The sequence below is a fragment of the Trachypithecus francoisi genome, unplaced genomic scaffold (genome assembly GCF_009764315.1).
Source record: "Trachypithecus francoisi isolate TF-2019V2 unplaced genomic scaffold, Tfra_2.0 Lachesis_group20, whole genome shotgun sequence".
In the NCBI taxonomy this organism is placed as follows: Eukaryota; Metazoa; Chordata; class Mammalia; order Primates; family Cercopithecidae; genus Trachypithecus; species Trachypithecus francoisi.
Window position 1 is genome coordinate 25,117,944 of NW_022681466.1, and position 20,935 is coordinate 25,138,878.

General features: G+C 48.8%; 2 protein-coding genes across 2 annotated transcripts; one reads left to right on the plus strand and one right to left on the minus strand.

Annotated features, from left to right (window-relative positions):
* The first annotated feature begins 365 nt into the window (after positions 1–365).
* On the plus strand, positions 366–8,778 carry RSAD1 (radical S-adenosyl methionine domain containing 1). Its single transcript, XM_033183468.1, is given in 10 exon segments — positions 366–1,520; positions 2,128–2,261; positions 2,379–2,583; positions 4,931–5,296; positions 5,497–5,560; positions 6,150–6,297; positions 6,513–6,567; positions 7,253–7,356; positions 7,553–7,702; positions 7,984–8,778. Coding segments are annotated over 9 exon segments (1,635 nt in total). The 5' UTR covers positions 366–1,079; the 3' UTR covers positions 7,671–7,702; positions 7,984–8,778.
* Positions 8,779–13,775: 4,997 nt separating this feature from the next.
* LOC117067224 (40S ribosomal protein S11-like) lies at positions 13,776–14,310 on the minus strand. Its single transcript, XM_033183472.1, has one exon. The coding sequence runs from the start codon at positions 14,292–14,294 to the stop codon at positions 13,830–13,832; it is 465 nt and encodes a 154-aa protein (XP_033039363.1). The 5' UTR covers positions 14,295–14,310; the 3' UTR covers positions 13,776–13,829.
* Between the last annotated feature and the right edge of the window lie 6,625 nt (positions 14,311–20,935).

The window sequence follows — 20,935 nt, forward strand, 5'->3', positions numbered from 1 at the left end:
GGTATTACAGGAGTGAGCCACCTCGCCCAGCTTCCGCCCTGGGTTTTATACCCTGAGGCCATGTGACATGTTGGGCTGAAGTGCTGAAGGACATCCTTTTTCTAGGGGGACTGGAACAGAGCATGGCTGTGCTGGCCAGACCTTTCTTCCTTCAGGATGTTGCATTCTCTGCACACTCTACAGTTTTATTTATTTATTTATTGAGACAGAGTCTTGCTTCGTCACCCAGGCTGGAGTGCAGTGGCACTGTCTCAGCTCACTGCAACCTCTGCCTCCCAGGTTCGAGGGATTCTCCCTGCTCAGCCTCCTGTGTAGCTGGGATTACAGGTGCCCACCACCACGCCTGGATAATTTTTGTATTTTTGGTAGAGACGGGGTTTCAGCATGTTGGGTAGGCTGGTCTTGAACTTGTGATCTCAAGTGATCTGCCCGCCTCGGCCTCCCAAAGTGCTGGGATTACAGGCATCTACAGTTATTCTTGAGAACTACAAGCAAGAAAGAAGGGGAGACCCAGGTCAGTTCAAGGCCACTGGGAGAACCGTCCTGCACGGCCTGCCTCTGAAGCCCATGATGTTTCTGCTTTGTGGGACAATTCTTCAGGCGCCTGCTTCCCCAGGCCTTCCCTGTGCTGTCTCGCCTGCACACACCATCTGACTGTCCCCCCAGTACGTACACCTCCAGATGCTTGGGTTGCCCTGACCCAAAACAGTCTACTCTCCCGGCCAAGCCAATTGCCCCTGGGATTTTCTGCTCCTGCAAGATCCAGCGCATAGCCCTGGCGGCGGCTCATGCCAGTACAATCCTTGGTTACTCCGGATACTGAGGCAGCAGGATCGCTTGAGGCCAAGGAGTTCAAGACCTCCCCTCTCCCAGATATTTTTAAATGAAATTAAAAGGAAGATCTAGCCCAAGTGCCTCTTCTCCTCTACTGACTCCCACACTCTTATAACAGATGACCTCACAGCACTGGGCGCACGGCTCTGGTGTCCAGCAGGCAAGGAATTAATTAAGCCTTGCCTGTCCTGGCCGGTTGGCTTACCTCTCTCCTGTCAGAATGCAACCTGGCTTTCTGCACCTAGATGTCCCCAGCGCCCAGTTCTGAGCCAGGCACATCAAATGTCAAGGAATTGACTAAGAGCTCCTGGATAGGTCCGGGAACTCGCCCGGGCACACGGTGCCAAAAGGCAGGTAGCCCGCCCCGCGGGCTGGGGAAAGAACCGACAGGCGGCCGCGGTGAGCGCCCGGGCGCCCGACAGGTGGCGCCGCAGCCCCGGGCCCGGGCCCTCTCGGCGCGCGGTCACGCAGCCCCTCTTCCTTCCGCCGGCTCCGGACTCACAGTGAGCCCTGCGCGCGTCTCTTACTCGCCCCGCGCCGCGCTGGGCGCCATGGTGCTCCCCGGAGCCCAAGCCCGCGGCTGGGCGGCAGCAGCCAGAGCGGCCCAGAGGCGCCGCCGCGTGGAGGGCGCAGGAGGGTCCCCGAGTCCTGAGCCTGTGGGCCGGCGCTCTGCGCTTTACGTACACGTGAGTAAGGGCGGGGGCGGAGCCCGCGGTGTGTGGCCGCAGCGGTGGCCGTGACCCTGGCGGTCCAAAACCCAGGTGGCGGCTTGTCACTCTATGAACCCGCCTGCCGTGTTTCCGTGCCCCCGTACGAGGTCTGGGATGGGACCCGGTGCCTTGGCAGGGAAATGACTTGGTACAGAAACCTGAAGTCTGCTTCTCACCAGCTCGGTGACTGACCAAATGGTTCAAATTTCACAACAGTTTTCCTCTTAGCAAGACAAATTTTTTTAAGAGCCGTGTTCTGATTCGGTAGCTGGGAAAATGGCCCGTAGGAAAATTGTATGAAAATTCTTTGATCCCAGAAAGAGCTTGGATTGCGTTCCTTCCTGACATCTGCTGGTTGGAAGAGGCAGCGTAACAAATGTTGGAGTGAGCCTCAGTTTTCTCACACTGAGGTGGATATAATAACCCCAGTGCGACTGCCTTGGGGAGTTGTGTGGCTTAGATGTCCTAGCTACTGTGGAAGGACCTCGGGATGGGGGTGGGGATGGGATTGGGGATGTGTGCGACTAAACCCTGGAAGTGGCCAGGGCAGCTCTCACTGTGCACCTGCACCCACTGCCCCCAGTGGCCTTACTGCGAGAAGCGCTGCAGTTACTGTAACTTCAACAAGTACATCCCTCGCGGCGTAGAGGAGGCTGCCATGCAGAAGTGTCTGGTGACCAAAGCGCAGACGCTGCTGCGGCTCAGCAGGGTGCAACGGTGGGTAGTGGGGGCTGTAGGCAGCGTTTTGGGAATTATTTAGAGGAGTGGTGGGGGATAGGTGCAGGCATCCCTGAGGGCTCCCCCAGGTCTCATTTCTCCATCTTCTTTCCCCAGGGTGGAGTCTGTGTTCTTTGGTGGGGGGACTCCCAGTCTAGCCAGTCCCCACACGGTAGCTGCTGTCCTGGAGGCTGTGGCACAGACAGCCCACCTGCCTGCAGACTCGGAAGTCACATTGGAGGCTAATCCCACTTCAACTCCAGGCTCCAGACTGGCAGAGTTTGGGGCAGCAGGGGTCAACAGGTTGTCCATAGGCCTCCAGGTAACCCATGGCACCCAGCCCATCCCAGTGCACCCTGCCCTTCAGTGCTATCTCCTCTTTGGTCACATTCATTCATTGGACAGACATTGATTGAGCACATTCTGGGTGCCAGGGACACAGTAGGGCCTAGTGTGACACTTTTGTAACTCCTTAATTGTCTGCTGCTGTCATAGACCACAAACTTCATGAGAAAGGATCAGGTGTGGCTTTTCTATTTCAAGCACCCACCATAGTGCCTGGCACATAGTAGGTGGTCAAAAAGGATTTGCTGCATGACTGGAGACACGGGGGATGCAGACATGTAGCCAGATTATTGCAGCATGGTAAATGCCACCTGTAAAGGGGGTCTCTATAAAAGGCTTCCAGAGTACAGCCTGAAGGGAGGTCATGCTGATGAAATCACTGAAACTTTTCTGGAGGAGATGATGTTTGAATGAAGAGGAGTTCACCAGGTGAGGGGGTGTGGGGGAAACAACACAGGACATGGAAGAGCCTGGCATCTTTTGGGGGAGCTGTGAGTCATTCCTTGTGACTGGAGAGGCTGGAGACAAGGCTGCAAGGTAAAGTCCAAAACCTTTGATGCCTACTAAGGAGTCTGGGTTTTGTCCTAGTAATGATAGGTAGCCGTTGAAGGTTTTTAAGTAGGGAGAAACCTAGTCCTCTCAGGTTGAGCTCTGATATTTCCATAGGACTTCTGGGTTGTGGGCTTTGTTCTGATGGGTACTGAGAGAAACACATCACTTCTAAGATATGCTTACCCCAAAGTGCATATCTTGAATCTAATTGTGAGGAAACATCAGGAAACCCTGAATTAAGAGACTTTTACAAAATTATTGTGGTTAAGAACAGACAGCATGAGATCTACCCTCTTAATAGATTTTTAAATGTACAGCACTGTTAACTATAAGCAGTGTTATACAGCCAATCTCTAGAAATTATTCATTTTAAATAATTCATTTAAATAATAATTATAATAATCATACATAATTTATTTAAATTCATTAAATTATGCATTTTAAACAACTGGCCTGTATTCTTCAAAAATGTCAATGTCATGAGAGACAAAGGCTGAGAATCTAAAGGAGACAAAAGAGACAGCTGAATACAATGTGTGGCCCCTGACTGGGGAGGAAGGAGGAAATTACTACAGTAGATGTTATTGGGACCATTAGCCAAATTTGAATATGACAGTGTATTATGTAATGGTGTTGTGTCAGTGTTGCATTCCCTGAACTCTGTAATTGGACTGCGGTTATGTAAGAGAGTGTCCTCGTTCTTTAGGAAATACACACCTAAGTATTTAGAAGTTAGGGAGTATAATATCTATAACTGCTATTCAATATAGTGGCCACTAGCCACAGACTAGTGAGCATTTGAAATGTGGTAAGTTAAGTTTAATTCGCTTAAATTTAAATAACCACATGTGGCTACTACCTTTCATATTGGACAATACAGATACTGAATATTTCCACCATTACAGAAAGTTCTTTTGGACAGTGCTAGTTTATAACACTATGATTTGGCATAATCACATGTATGTATGTTTAAAAAGAAGTCTGGACAAATGGTGAATCTAGATGAAGGTTTTTTTTGTGATTTTCTTTCAACTTTTCTATAGGCTAGAATTATTATTATTATTTTTTTTTTTTTTTTTTTTTTTTTTTTTTTTTTTGAGACGGAGTCTCGCTCTGTCGCCCAGGCTAGAGTGCAGTGGCCGGATCTCAGCTCACCGCAAGCTCCGCCTCCCGGGTTTACGCCATTCTCCTGCCTCAGCCTCCCGAGTAGCTGGGACTATAGGCGCCCGCCACCTCGCCGGCTAGTTTTTTGTATTTTTTAGTAGAGACGGGGTTTCACCATGTTAGCCAGGATGGTCTCGATCTCCTGACCTCATGATCCGCCCGTCTCGGCCTCCCAAAGTGCTGGGATTACAGGCTTGAGCCACCGCGCCCGGCCTAGGCTAGAATTATTTTAAAATGAAAAGTAAAGTAAATAAAGACTGTTGATTTTGGAGTCGAACGGTCCTAAATTCCAGGTCGAACTTTGCAATTGTATGGCCTTGGGCAAGTTGCTCAACACCTCTGAACCTCAGTTTTCTCATCTGTAAAATAGAACTAATATTGGAGGGTTACAAAGGAGGTTACAAAGATTAAATTAGACACTACGTAAAGGTGCTTGGCACATAGCAACCCTTCTGTGAACGGCAGCTCTTGGTGCCAGCCTTCCAGCTCCTGCCTTCCAGCTGCCTGCCACATGCTGCGTTCTCCCTGTTTCCGTGTCTGCAATGGGGTGGAGCGTTCTTTTCGCTCTCTGAGCTGCTGATATGCTTACACCCACCCTCTTTTCCCAGTCCCTAGATAACACCGAGCTCCGGCTGCTGGGACGGACGCACTCGGCCCGCGATGCTCTGCGGACGCTGGCAGAGGCCCGGCGCCTCTTTACCGGGCGAGTGTCTGTGGACTTCATGCTGGGGCTGCCGGCCCAGCAGGTGGGGCCGTGGCTTGGGCAGCTACAGGAACTGCTGCACCACTGTGACGACCACCTCTCCCTCTACCAGCTGTCCCTGGAACGGGGCACCGCACTCTTCGCCCAGGTGCAACAGGGTGCCCTTCCAGCCCCTGACCCGGAGCTCGCAGCCGAGATGTACCAGAGGGGCCGGGCTGTCCTTCGGGAGGCTGGCTTCCGCCAGTATGAGGTCTCCAACTTTGCCCGGAATGTAAGTTCTGGGGCTGGTGGCTGGAGGTGGAGGATGAGCAGACTGCAGTGTGACCGGGGCATTGTGACCTTCTGAAGAGAAGGATCCTGACTGGGTGCTCTCAGGCCTGAGATGGTGGGACATTCTAACCTGGGGCCCCTTACCTGAGCAGAAACTAGACCCGCCCTCTTCACTCTGCACTATTTCCTCCCTCCCCGCAGGGGGCGCTCAGTACCCACAATTGGACTTACTGGCAGTGTGGTCAGTACCTTGGCATTGGGCCTGGTAAGTCCTGTGAACTACAGAAAGAATGACTCAGGAGAGGAGTGTCGTGGCTGTGTGATCTTGGGCCACATTAACCTCTCCAAGCCTGTATTTTCTCATATATGTAAAATGTGGCAAAAAATAATACCTCCCTATAGAACTGTTGAGCATGAATTATAAGGGGCTTAATGTCGCACCTTGCACTGCGGTTCTCAGCCTTTAGTGTGTGTGAGAATCTCTTGGAGGGCTTGTTAAAACCCAGGCTGCTTAGCCCCACCTCCAGAATTTCCAATTGGACAGGGCTGGAGGAGAGCCCAAGAATTTATATGTCTTGGCATTTTGGGATAGATGATTTAAAAAGAGAAAAGGGCTTGGTGTCGCGTGCCTCTAATCCGAGCTACTTAGGAAGCTGAGGTGCGAAGATCGCTTGACCCCAGGGGTCCAAGACCAGCCTGGGCAGCATAGTGAGATACCATCTCAAAAAAAAAATAAAAAGAATTTACACTTCCAGTGTGTTAGAGGCAGTTGCTCTAGGGAGCACATGATTTAAATCTGGTAAACACATAGTATTAACAGCCATTAATGTGGGGATGGTTGTTGATGTTGTCAGGGTCCCATGGGTGATTTATGCCCCAGGGGGCTGGAAGCCACACCCGGGAGGCTCGCATCCAGACACTGGAGCCTGACAACTGGATGAAGGAGGTGATGATGTTCGGCCATGGCACCCGGAAGCGTGTCCCCCTGGGCAGGCTGGAGCTGTGAGCATCCAAGGGCACAGGGCTCTCCCCCAGGGTCCCCACACCCCAGGACCACCTCTATTTGTACATCTTTTATTTCCTGCCTTGCCCTGGCCCCTGCCCTGCCACATACTGTATGGTCCCTGTTAACCTCTAAATGCATCCCAGTGAGGAATCTGGAGAATGGGAGGCGCACAGGCCTCCTCTCTAAGACTCCTTGATGATTTTTCTTTGAGGCTGGAGGAAGTTTTGGCCCTGGGGCTACGCACCGATGTGGGGATCACTCACCAGGTAAGGAGTTGGGATTCTTGCACACAACTCCCTCCTAAGTCTTGCGGAATCAGTGCCCCCTCCCTTCCACCCCCCGACACACATACACCTCCAATTTCTGTGAGATTGGCAGCTAGAAGTGGGGCCCGGGTCCAGCCGAGGCCTGATGGGCAGAAGCAGTGAGCAGTGGCGCATAGCTAAGAACCCGAGACCAGGGCTGCAGAGACCCAAGTTCCAGCCCCCATTTTACTGTAACCTTGGACACAAATCCTTTCACCTCTCTCAGCCTCAATTTTCTGAGCTCTGTGAAGCAATAGATAGATAAAAGGTTTCCACTTGTTTTTAAGGAGCACTGAAACCTCTCATAGGAAGCACAGTAGATAATGATCAAGCAAACCCAGAGCTTCTCTGGATAAAGTCAGAGCCATAAAGCACTGGCTGGAGCTGGCTGAGAGGGGAGGGAAGAGAGGAGGAATAGAGGAAGGCCTGGCCTGGCCTGGCTGGAAGCTGGGTTCCAGCCTCAGTGGAATAGGAGTGAAGGTGCCCTCCTCCCTGCTGGCCCATTGGCCTGGTTCTGGTTTCATGCATGTCAGCTGCTGAGATCTCCATGCTGGACTGCACCCTCCCCCACTTCTCTCCACACCCCAACTATGTAGCCTAGAGTAGCCAGGCCAGCTCCCCACCTCTGACCCTTAGGCTTCCCCAGCACTGGCAGCAGTTTGAGCCCCAGCTGACCCTGTGTGACGTGTTTGGAGCGAACAAGGAGGTGCAGGAGCTGCTGGAGCAGGGCCTACTGCAGCTGGATCACAGGTGTGTTGGGGGGTGCCAGGCAGAGGGGGCTGAGGCATCCCAGGGTGCCCTGACTACAGCTCTCCACAGACCCAGGAGAAGTGAGAAAGACTGACTGGTAAGGAGGGCCTGCGGGTGCTGGGGGCTTGGCCCTGCGGGGGGATGGCTTGAAATTGGTAAAATGAAGTAGTCACCTTCAGGCCTCTTGGTTTTCCAGGGGTCTTCGGTGTTCCTGGGAGGGTCTGGCTGTGCTGGACTCTCTCTTGCTGACCCTCCTGCCTCAGCTCCAAGAGGCCTGGCAGCAGAGAACCCCCTCCCCTGTGCCAGGAGGATGACCAAATGTTCCTGTGTTCCAGGGTAACGCCAGGTGGGTTTTGAGGGCTGGGTCGGTACTTCAGACATCTCTTCTCCATTGTCAGGTGCCATCTCTGTTCCATGTGGTCATTGCCCCCTGGCATCCCCAGGGGAATGGCAGCAGTGAGGTAGATGGGAGGACATTTCTGTTCGGGGAACTGGCATCCCATTCAGCATCTCAGGACTCACAGGCCAGCATGTGTCCCATGGCTGGGAATTGCTTACCACCCACATCAGCTTCTGTTTACCTTTTTGGCATTAAATAATGAACAGTGTTTGGAAATCTTTCTACAGGAAATTACCTCCCCAAGAGAAGCCTTCCTTACTTTGGAGTAAGGTCCTACGACAGCTGGATGAGTCAGGAAAACCATGTCCCCTCTAGGTATTATTAATATAAGCAGGAAGGGATCTACTATAGGAATGAAGTATTTATAAAACCACTGAAAGAGATAGAGAAGTGAAAATTGGAGAAAGCCAGTAGCAACTGTCAGAAAGCAGCAACCTGCAGGAGGCACAGAAAACTCCTGCTGATGGTCTTAGCTTCCAGCTGCACAAAAGCAGATGATGTACAGGAAAATGCTCAGAAGATGCTCCAAAACTCATGCCTACTGTCTGCTACTGCTGGAAAAGGAATCATGGTTTCTAGAAGTGCCTCTCATTAGTGGACTTTAAAGCAAATCCTGGCTGGCAGGAAATTCTGAGGAATATAGGTCTTAGGCTTCCAGCCTCTACCATGCAGGAGAGAACACAGAAGGACTGATGTATGTTGGTGGATCCATGTATGTGTCCAGTACAGTGGCCTGCTGGACTCTGAGAACTGGAAAAGATCAGAGCAAGCCTTGCCTCTTATCTTCGGGAAACCAGAATAAGTTTGGGGTGGTAGGAGCCACACAGACTCTCCTGAGTCCCCTCACCCACTTCCTTCCCACTGTGCCTTTCCTTTGAGAGTGAAGGTGGGTGGAGTTGCCCAGAGAAAGGGGAGAGAATTCGTGAAAGATCCAAAGTGTTCGTAATTCTCCTTTGTCCTTTTACCTACAGAAATGGTCACATGGTTCTATTAAATAGCCTAATAAACACATCTGGAGCCTGCCTTGACTGTGGTCCTCTCCTTTGAGCTCTTTCCCAGAGTGTGGAATCCTGATTTTGGGACTAGAAGCTTAGCCTAGGGCTGAGATTCCTTTCCCCACTCACTACATTTTATTTTGAAGGATTTCAGACCTACAGAAAAGATGAAAGAATAGTTCAATGGAGGCTATATATCCTTTGTCCATTATGTATCTGTAAAGTCTGGAAATAGGCAAATATTCATAATGCCATCAAGAACATCTTCAATCTATTGAAAAATATGGTAGGCCAGACGGGGTGGCTCATGCCTATAATTCCGGCACTTTGGGAGGCCAAGACGGGAGAATCACTTGAGCCCAAGAGTTTGAGACCAGCCTAGGCAACATAGCAAGACTGTCTCCAAAAAATAAAATGTTTCCAGACTTTGTAGTCACCCTATAGATTCATCAATTGTTAATTTTTGGCCACACTTACTTCATCTTTAGATAAATATGTGTGTATACTTTTTTTTTGAATAATTTAAAAGTTGTAGACATCAGGCCAGGCACAGTGACTCACGCCTGTAATCCCAGCACTTTGTGAGGCCAAGGCAGGTGGATCATTTGAGGTCAAGAGTTCAAGACCTGCCTAGCCAACATGGCAAAACCCCTTCTCTACCCCCCCACCCCCCAAAAATACAAAAATTAGCCGGGCATGGTGGCATGCACCTGTAGTCCCAGCTACTTGAGAGGCTGAGGCAGGAGAATCGCTGGAACCTGGGAGGCGGAGGTTGCAGTGAGCTGAGATTGTGCCACTGCACTCCAGCCTGTGAGACTCCGTCTTTAAATAAATAAATAAATAAATTCATTAACTACATACAATCATAGATAATTTCAGCCTTTCTCCATTAAAAAAGAGCTTTTCAGTTTTTAAAGGGCTGATACTTTTTTTTTTTTTTTTGAGACAGGGCCTCACTGTCACTGAAGCTGGAATGCCATGGTATGACCACAGCTCACTGCAGTTGTGACCTTTCAGGTTCAAGCGATCCTCCCACCTCAGCCTCCCAAGTAGCTGAGACTACAGGTGTGCACCACCATGCCTGGCTAATTGTTTAAGTTTTTGTAGAGATAGGGTCTCCCTATGTTTCCCAGGCTGGTCTCAAACTCCTGGGCTCAAGTGATCCTCCCACCTTGGCCTCCGAAAGTGCTGGGATACAGATGTGAGTCATTGTGCCTGGTGAAGGGATGATACTCTTAACCTAGAAGTTGTATGTTATATGTATGAGACAGAGGGAGTGGGGAGGGGCATTTTCCTGGGAAGAGGCTCCATAAGTTTCATACCTTATGTCATAGGGTACCATGATGCCAGAAGTAATCCAGTACCACTGCCAAACGAGGCATGCTAAGCTCAGCCTCTAGCTGAGTGACTAAGAATGGGGCCTCTCCACCTCTCAGGTAAGCACGTGCGCTTCCCATGTGCCCAGTGGGTGTGAATATAAGTCCTTTCTTGACCCTGTGGTAACATGGTAAGTGTTACTACCTCTCCTTTATTCATGAAATATTAAGCAAGCACAAATGGTGTGCCAGGGACTGCACTGGGCATGCAGGGAGGAACAAGACCTGTTCTGGCCCTCGAGACACTCACTGCCATGTTGACAGATGTGTCAAGAGATTAATTCCAGGCTTGTCAGTCAAGGTGTGCAGGCAGGTCGTGAAGCCAGGAGCATGTTTAGTTCAGAGGGACTAGGAGCAGGACAGGAGAATACCCTTTTCTTATCACCTCCATTGGCCCTGCTGTCCTGGGAAGCCTGGCCCTGGGGCAGCCTGTGGGGTGACCTGTGCTGCTCAGGGAGCTGCTTCCTGAGACTTCCCCTGATCTTGACATTTAAGAAGCCAGCACGGGGCTGAGGCAGGTGCACCATCAGATAACCTGGGACCACTCAGGTTTCTCCTAGCTGCCAGGGCTCGTGCCACCTGAGATGTCCAGGCCCTCCCTGCCAGGACACCTCATGAGGCCTGTGCCGAGGAGCTGGGTAGGAGCCGGGGCCAAGAGGGGGTGGCACAGATCACCTTCTATGACTCAGACTAGGCTTCACCAGATGAATCAGAAGCTCCTGGAGCTGAAGCCCTGGAATCTAGTTTTTCAGTGCTCATAGATGGCCCTAATGATCATTCCCTTTTGGGAACCCCTGATTACAATCATTTCTTGCCTTCCACCCCAGGAGACTGGGGGCAGGAGGAAAGGGGGACACGGCTATTTCCAGTGTCCCATGACAAAGTGGGAAGGGGGGCCTTCATTTCACATCCCAGCCCTTCCATAGCTCATCCATCAGGGGCTTCTCCTCCCCCATAGTGGGACCTGGGTTGTCATCTTTTCACCTGCCCTACATGGACGCGAGTAAAAGGGGTGAACATCCCCCTCTGGTGATGAAGTTGGGGACGTGTAGTACATGTGGGTATGTGGTTACAGCTTGAAGCACCAAACCTTCTGCGTGCAGGTAGAGCACTGATCATTTGAAAGCCTTCCAACTGAGCCACCCCTCCCTGCTGCCGAGTAGTATGAGGTCGACAGGACAGCTCTTTTCATGTCCATCTTAGATAGGGACATTCATGGAGGCTCTCTAACTCGACACAAGTCCTATAAGCAGTAAGTAGGAGGCCTGGCATAACACTTCTGAGCATCCAGAACTTTCTGTCCCATCATTGTTTTCTCCTTGCTGTAGGTCAAGGTCAGGTGGTCTGCCTCTTAAATTAGGCAAAGTCCAGACCTCTCAAATTTGGGGGCAGGGAGAGTGAGGGTCTCACTGTGTCCCCCAGGCTGGAGTGCAATGTTAGGATCGCAACTCACTGCAGCCTCAAACTCCTAGGCTAAGTGATCCTCCCACATCAGCTCTCCAGCCCCTTGTAGCTGGCATCATGCCCGTGAGACCACTCACCTCTCCTCTCACCCCCTTCTGCAAAGAAAAGAACTTTAAATAATAGAATGAAATCACTTGTGTGGTAGATTGTATTATGTCCAAAATATTTGCTACCCCACCTTGGCTTGAGCCTCACCTGAGGGCCTGGGGAGGGTTATATACCCCTACCTTGTTGAACCTGGAAGGGCCACGAAACGTGCCTGGCACTGGTTGTAAGAGCCGGTGGGTGGTCCATCAGCTGTTGCAGTGACCTGCAATGTTCACATGGAGACTGTTTAGTCAGCCTAGGTCCCGGGGTGAAAAAGATGGTCAGAGCAGCCAGCCACAATAGGCACAAACGGTAGAGAGAAATTAGCCCCTGCCATTGTAGACCAGTAGACTTTCCAGTTGTTGTCACACCATAATTGAGACTAAACTGCCTGATTCAGTTTGTAATCCCACCATTCAAAGATTAGCTATTGTTAAGATTCTGGTGTGTATCTTAGCAGAATTTCTGATACACAAATGAATGTATTTAGATACACAGTCTTACAAAAATGGGACAATACACATCTTGCTTTGGAGCTTTCTTGTCTTATCTAATATGTACTGAGTGTCCTTCCATGGTAAATATATATCTAGATCCAATTTTTCAGTGTTGGGATCACAGTGTGGCTCCATGGTGTACTGATGCATGGTTATGCCAAAAGATGTTGTTTTCCCAGTTTCATTTTGTTTCTTTTCTCCTTCCTTCCTTCCTTCCCTTTCTTTTTTTTTTTTTTTTTGAGACGGAGTTTCACTCTTGTTGCCAAGGCTGCAGTGCAATGGCACGATCTCCGCTCACTGCAACCTCTGCCTCCCAGGTTCAAGCGATTCTCCTGCCTCAGCTTCCTGAGTGGCTGGGATTACAGGTGCGCACCACCACACCCAGCTAATTTTTTGTATTTTTAGTAGAGACGGGGTTTCACCATGGCCAGGCTGGTCTTAAACTCCTGACCTCAGGTGATCTGCCTGCCTCGGCCTCCCACAGTGCTGGGATTACAGGCATGAGCCACCGCGCCCAGCCCCTTCCTTCCCTTTCTTTCTCTTTTCTCTTTCTTTCTTTTTGACATCTCTGTCACCCAGGCTAGAGTGGAGTGCAGTGGCACAGTCACGGCTCACTGCAGCCTCAACCTCCTAGGCTCAAGCAATCTTCCCACCTTAGCCTTCTGAGTAGCTGGATCCACCACACCCGGCTAATTTTAAAATTTTTTGTAGAGACAGGGTTTTGCCATGTGACCCAGGTTGCTTTTGAACTCCTGAGCTCAAGCAATCCTCCCACCTTGGCCTCCCAAAGTGCTGGGATTACTGGGGTTACAGGTGTGAGCCACCGCACTCAGCCTCCAGTTCCTTTTTTTTTTTTTTCTTTTTTTGAGATGGAGTCTTGCTCCCTCACCCAGGCTGGAGTGCAGTGGCGCAATCTTGGCTCACTGCAACCTCTGCCCCCCAGGTTCAAACAATTCAACATCAAACTCCCAGGCTCAAGTGATCCTCCTACCTCTCCACCCCTTTGTAACTGGTACTACAGATGCACACCAGCGTGCCCAGCTAATTTTTAAATTTTTTATAGAGGTGCAGTCTCACTATGTTGTCCAGGTGAGTCTTTTTTTGGGTGGGGGGACGGAGTCGTACTCTTATCACCCAGGCTGGAGTGCAGTGGCGCAATCTCACCTCACTGCAACCTCTGCTGCCCAGGTTCAACTGATTCTCCTGCCTCAGCCTCCCGGAGTAGCTGGGATTACAGGTGCCTGCCACTGTGCCCGGATAATTTTTGTATTTTTAGTAGAGATGGCTTTTCACTATCTTGGCCAGACTGGTCTTGAACTCCTGACCTCGTGATCCACCTGTGTCAACTTCCAAAAAGCGCTGGGATTACAGGTGTGAGCCACCACGCCTAGCCACCCAGGCTGGTCTTGAACTCCTGGCTTCAAGTGAGCCTCCCGTCTCAGTCTTCCAAAGTGTTGGGATCACAGGCGTGAGCCACTGCACCCTGCTTAATTTTTGATAAATATAAACTCTGTGATGAACATGTTATGTAAATATTTTTGTGCACTGGTTTGATCATTTTCTTTTCTTTCTTTCTTTCTTTTTTTTTTTTTTGGAGGTGGGGGAAAGAGAAAATAACTTTATTTCATTGTGAGGAGCGGGCCAATGTCCAGCCTCAGAACTTCTGGAACTGCTTCTTGGTGCCGGCAGCCTTGGTGACCTTGAGCACGTTGAAGTGCACTGTCTTGCTCAGCGGCCGGCACTTGTCCACTGTTACGATGTCACCAATCTGGACGTCCCTGAAGCAGGGGGACAGGTGCACAGACATGTTATTGTGGCGCTTCTCGAAGTGGTTGTACTTGCGGATGTAGTGGAGGTAGTCTCGGCAGATGACAATGGTCCCCTGCATCTTCATCTTGGTCACCACACCAGAGAGTATCCGCCCTTCAATGGAGACATTACCAGTGAAGGGGCATTTCTTGTCAATGTAGATAGCCTCTTTGGGTGTCTTGAAGCCCAGACCTATCTTCTTATAGTACCGCGGGAGCTTCTTGCCAGTTCCTCCCAGCAGGACCCTCTTCTTGTTTTGAAAGATGGTAGGCTGCTTTTGGTAGGCACGCTCAGTCTGAATGTCCGCCATCTTCCCGGCTGCCTGAAAAAGGCAGTTTGATCATTTTCTTAGGTTTAGGATAAATCCCAAGAAGTGGAATTGCTGACTCTAAGGATTTGCACATCCTTTGTTTGGATACACAATGCTAGGCTACCCCTCCAGGCAGGCTACTCCTGCCCAGTTCACACTCTTGCCAGCCTGCTAGCGCTCTTTTCTGTACAGCCTCATAATAGCAAGCATGATCAATTTTTCCAGATGATTCCAACTTGGAGAGCATTCCTTTTTTTTTTTTTTTCTTTTTCTGAGACGGAGTCTCGCTCTGTCCCCCAGGCTGGAATGCAGTAGCTTAATCTTGGTTCACTGCAACCTCCGTCTCCCAAGTTCAAGTGATTGTCTTGCCTCAGCCTCCTGAGTAGCTGGGACTACAAGTGCATGCCACCATACCCGGCTAATTTTTTTGTAGTTTTAGTAGAGATGGGATTTTGCCATGTTGACCAGGCTGGTCTCAATCTCTTGACCTTGTGATCCACCCACGTTGGCCTCCTGATGTGCTGGGATTACAGACGTGAGCCACTGCACCCAGTCTGAAAAGCATTCTTGATCCTAGCTTTATCATCAATACTGCCTTGGCAACTGTTTGGTCCATCTAATTGATCACTGCCAAGTCAGAAAGCAAAGGGGATACAACCTCTGGGACCACCTAGGTAGAAGACTGAGTTGGAACTCAGTCTAATTTCCATGTCTTGTACATTACCTCTGAGTTTCTCTTACTCAGACAACCGCCTCCTGGGAGAATCCCAGGTCTCCCTTTTATCTTTCTCTCCCTGTTGCCCCTTCTCCCTGAGGGGATTTTTAAAGCCAATTTTAAAATTATTATTATGAAACAAATAACAAAATAGAAATATTGGACAGAATTCTAAATGAAAAAGAAAAAAGGATTACCCGTAATCAGTGGTCCCAACAAATTACATTGCTTTTATTTGCCTGTGTTCCCTTCCAGTCCCAGTCCAAATGCATGCCATATTTTTACCCAGATGTGACCCTGGCCCAGATCTAATTTTGCATTCTGTCCCTTTCAATTCTCTTGTCATAAGCAGTTTTCCACATTGCTACATGGTCATCATCTTATTCTAATTGTTGCACAATGTTCCAATGAGTGAATAATTTAATCATCATTACCCTAATGTAAGTCACTTACATGGTTGCTCAATTTCCCTATAATAAATACTACCGTAGTGTATGCTTTTGTGGATATGGCTTCTTCCTTCATTTGAATTATTTCCTCAGGTCAATTCTCAAGAGTGAGATAGGTCAAAAGGTCCGAAGGCTTTAATGATTCTTGGCATGAGAACTGGAACGTTGTTTTCCAAAGGGTTTTTCTTCTTTTTTTTTTTATTTTCCTGCTCAAAAGTTAATACATGCTATCTTTCAACCATATAGAATAAAGCAAAACTTCTACTACCCAGAAATTACCACTACTAACATTTGGACAACCATCCCTCCAGGCATCTCTGGATATACATATCCATCTATATGTATAATCTGCATAGATATACATATAGATGTAGACATAAAAATAATTTTTCACAAAAGGGATCACATCCCCATGCCAGTTTTGCAACCTGCTTTTTTACTCAACAACATGTCCTGGGTTTTTCTAATTGGTTCTGCCACCACCAGTGCCTAGGTGGTAGCAAAATGTAGTACAGCAATAGCTATAAGCCACGCACCGTACCAAGAATTTTATGTACAGTAGCTAATTTAAGCTCTGCAGTAACCAAATGAGATAAGTTCTGTTATCATCATGCCCATTTTACAAATGAGGGAACAGGCTCGGAGAAATTGACTGCACAGGGTCACAGAGCTAGGGAGTGGTGGAGCTGGCACTCCAAAACAGATGTTTATACAAGTAATACACAAACACATGTCTATTGTAAAAGATTAAAATAATAAATGCAAGCAAGAGCATAGCATAGAAACTAAAGTGTGAAAGTCCCATTTACACTTCCAGAGAGGTTTGGTGTGTGTATCAGTTAAGTTTAGGTTCAATTGCATATAACAGAAAACCAAAATAGCATAGGCTTAAACAAGATAGGATTTGTTTTCTTCACATAAAAGAAGTCTGCACATAGCATTTCAGGGCTAGCATGGTGAGCCCATGCTCATTAATCATGAAGAACCCATTTTCAGTTTATGGCTTCATCCTTAAGGTCTCCACATGGACCAATATTGTCCCTGGAGCTCCAGCCATCATGCCTGCATTCTAGGCAACAAGGAGAAGGCTGCAGGGGCAGTACCATGGTTTTTCCCAGATGAATCAGCCTCTCTCTAAAGAGCTTTCCCTAAAGTCCCCCTACCGTATGATATCGCTTTATTTCTTTTCTAAAAATTTTTTTTTTATTTTTTCGAGATGGAGTCTCACTCTGTTGCCCAGGCTGGATTGCAGTGGCATGATCTTGGTTCACTGCAACCTCCACCTCCCGATTCTAGTGATTCTCCTGCCTCAGCCTCCCGAGTAGCTGGGAACACAGACGTGCACCACCACGCCCAGCTAATTTCTGTATTTTTAGTAGAGACAGGGTTTCACCATGTTGGCCAGGCTGGTCTCAAACTCCCGACCTCAGGTGATCCGCCCACCTCGGCCTCCTAAGTGCTGGGATTACAGGCGTGAGCTACTGTGCCCAGCCTGATATCAGTTTATTTCTAATTGACCACCCTTATCCACAGGGAGGCTGTGCAGTGTAGTTTTTGTTTTTTTTTTTTAGACGGAGTCTCGCTCTGTCGCCCAGGCTGGAGTGCAGTGGCCGGATCTCAGCTCACTGCAAGCTCCGCCTCCCGGGTTTACTCCATTCTCCTGCCGTAGCCTCCGTGCAGAGTAGCTGGGACTACAGGCGCCCGCCACCACGCCTGGCTAGTTTTTTGTATTTTTTTAGTAGAGACGGGGTTTCACCGTGTTAGTCAGGATGGTCTCCATCTGCTGACCTGGTGATCCGCCCGTCTTGGCCTCCCAAAGTGCTGGGATTACAGGCGTGAGCCACCGCGCCCAGCCCAGTGTAGTTTTTAAACTGAGCATTTTGCAGCTTCTCCAACCCCTGCTCCCCCCATAATACAAGTGCTTGGTTGATTTTTTTTAAGGGGGAAAGAATCGATATTAAGAGAAAATTAGACAGTTCTGCCACCATGTATATCCTTCCCAATCCTTTCCTACAAATTTAAATATGTATATATTGTGAAAGTCGATTATACAAATTGGGTCATTCTTGCCATACTCAACTAAATCAGAGTCAATGGGTTGGGGGAAAAAGCACTTGGGACACATAACATCGCTCCAAGAAGTAAATTTTCCACAAGCTTGGCTGCTGAAACTGCCTGTTGTAACCTGAAACTAGTATCTAATGGCTACTGAAACAACTTGCTGCAACTCTAAGACTAATTTTACCCACCACCTTCGCTCACCAGTCAGCGCTTGCCATCCCCAAAACCTTACTAGCTCCAATGAAGTATCTTTCAAAACAATTCTCCTTTTCATAAAACCCCCAAACATCTCTTTGTTCTTTGGCTATACTAAAGACCACCCAGTCTGTGTGTGTGCCCCAAATTGCAATTGTTGCTTCTGAGATAAAATGTTAAATTTAGAGATTAATCTCTACATTTTTGACTTTGACAATATGTACATATATAATAATATAGTTTTAAATGGTACATTGTTTTAATTTACATTTTAAAGCCTTACTGACCAGATTAAACATTCTCCATTAAATATTTGTTTACTAATTATTGTGTTATGTGCACAGTTAAGCTCTTTGCTTATTTAGCCAATTAAAGCCTTGAAGATATCTTGATCCAGTTGAATAGACTGTCAAGGTAAAGAGATAGAGGCTGGTGCGGTGGCTTACGCCTGTAATCCCCTCACTTTGGGAGGCTGAGGCAGGCAGTTCATGAGGTCAGGAGATTGAGACCATCCTGGCCAACATGGTGAAACCCCGTCTCTACTAAAAAAATACTACTCGGGAGGCTGAGGCAGGAGAATCGCATGAACCAGGGAGGCAGAGGCTGCAGTCAGCCAAGGTAGCACCGTTGCACTCCAGTCTGGGCGACAGAGCAAGACTCTATCTCAAAAAAAAAAAAAAAAAAGATAACAGAAGGATAGATGACAGGTGTTATAACTATTTGTATTATTCGCTGCAAATACTGCTTCTAATATGCTATCCTTTTTATTTTTCATGGATTTTTATTTTTTTGGAAGTGAGTTTTCCAGAAATTTCAACTACATTTATATATTTAAATCCATCTTTTGCCTTGGGGCTTTTTCTATTAGTCCCAGGCTCAGACGTTAGTACCACCTCCAGAGATATGGTTGGTGTTGAAGTTGGCCTTCTCCTCCCAAGAGGGGCAGTCTAATGTTGGTGGCTAGGCCCACCTGGGTTCGAATTTGAATCTTGACTGTCGCTTCCTACTATACAACTAGGAAGAACACGTCTGTCATCTGAGTTCTAGTTTTCTTGACTGTTGGTGAGGAGGTTGGACCAACCCCAGGTTCTTAAACTTGCCTATGCATCAGAACCGTCAGAGGCTCCAAAATACACATTCCTGCCCTTCCACCTCGCACCTCAGCTCAGATCTACAGAACCCGAACCGCTGTATCCAGGAGTCTGTATTTTTTAAAACACTCCCCTGAGCCTGACATTCAGACATGTTGCAGAATCGCCGCACCAGCCAGTGTCTGAGAGTGCCTCCTACACCAGGCTCTCTGTGCAGTGGGTAAGTGAGAGGAGGGTAGTGGCCCTTGGCAACTGTGTCCCCCACACAAAGCCAGTTGGCCCTGCCTTGTCCTCTTGGTCAGAGCTCCCATTTCACATCCAACCTGAACCGCAGCCCATTCTCCCTGCTTTCTCAGGGCTGGAGCTGGGGGTAAAAGGGTGATCAGGATCCTGCAGTGTGAGTGGGGTTGGGGGGCTGCCACGGCAATGCGGCTAGGAGGGGGCCAGTGTTCCTTACTGGCTGGCTAACCTTAGTTAAGCCTTTCACCCTATGAATCTCCACCTCTTCACCTCTGACAGCAGGACTGAGACCTTGCCTTCCTTGCAAGGCAGTCCTAAGGTCTGTGGTGATGGGTGGATGGAAAAAGCCTCGAGCAGTTCCTGCCACAAAATGTGCATTTGACAAATGTGGTAGATGTTACTATTAGCGCTTTTTTTTTTTTCGTTTTCTTTTTCTTTCTTTCTTTTTTTTTTTTTTTTGAGACAGAGTCGCTCTATTGCCAAAGCTGGAGTGCAGTGACACAATCTTAGCTCCATCTCCCAGGTTCAAGCGATTCTCCTGCCTCTGTCTCCCAAGTAGCTGGGACTACAGGTGCTCACCACACCTGGCTAATTTTTGTATTTTTGGTAGATATGAGGTTTCACCATGTTGGCCAGGCTGGTCTTGAACTCTTGACCTCAAGCGATCCACCCATCTCGACTGCCTCGGCCTCCTAAAGTGCAGGGATTAAGCGTGAGTCATCGCACCTGGCCACTATTAGTGTTTTCATTGTAATTTACAGCTTTAGGGGAGGCGAAATTTTATCCCCTACCATCTTGGGGTTTTTTGGCTGGGACTCAGAATTAAACTGACATAAGACATTAACAGGAGAAAAACATCCAAATTTATTTAATACAGTTTGTATGTGGCACAGGAGATTTCATAAGGAAATGAAGACCCAAAGATGCAGTTAGAATTGAACACTTGGCCGGGCACGGTGGCTCACACGTGTAATCCCAGCACTTTGGGAGGCCAAGGCAGGCAGATCACTTGAGGTCACGAGTTCAAGACCAGCCTGAACAAAATGGTGATGTGAAACTCCCGTCTCAACTGAAAAAAAAGAAAAAGAGGCCGGACGCGGTGGCTCAAGCCTGTAATCCCAGCACTTTGGGAGGCCGAGACGGGTGGATCACGAGGTCAGGAGATCGAGACCATCCTGGCTAACAACGTGAAACCCCCCGTCTCTACTAAAAAATACAAAAAACTAGCCGGGCGAGGTGGCAGGCGCCTATAGTCCCAGCTACTCGGGAGGCTGAGGCAGGAGAATGGCGTAAACCCGGGAGGCGGAGCTTGCAGTGAGCTGAGATCCGGCCACTGCACTCCAGCCTGGGTGATAGAGCGAGACTCCGTCTCAAAAAAAAAAAAAAAAAAAAAGAAGCAGAAGGTTGAGAGGCCGAGGCGGGCAGATCACGAGGTCGGGAGATCAAGACCATCCTGACTAATACAGTGAAACCCTGTCTCTACTAAGAATACAAAAAATTAGCTGGTCATGATGTCATGTGCCTATAGTCCCAGCTACTCAGGAGGCTGAGACAGCAGAATCGCCTGAGCCTGGGAGGCAGAGGTTGCAGTGAGCCGAGATCGCGCCACTGCACTCCAGCCTGGTCTCAATTAAAAGAAGCAGAAGGGGCCAGGCATGGTGGCTTACACCTGTAATCCCATCACTTTGGGAGGCTGAGGCAGGAGGATTGCTTGAGTCAGAGGTTCGAGACCAGCCTGGGCAACATAGTGAGACATTCATCACTATAAAAATTTTTTTTTTTTTTTTTTTTGAGACGGAGTCTCGCTCTGCCGCCCAGGCTGGAGTGCAGTGGCCGGATCTCAGCTCACTGCAAGCTCCGCCTCCCGGGTTTACACCATTCTCCTGCCTC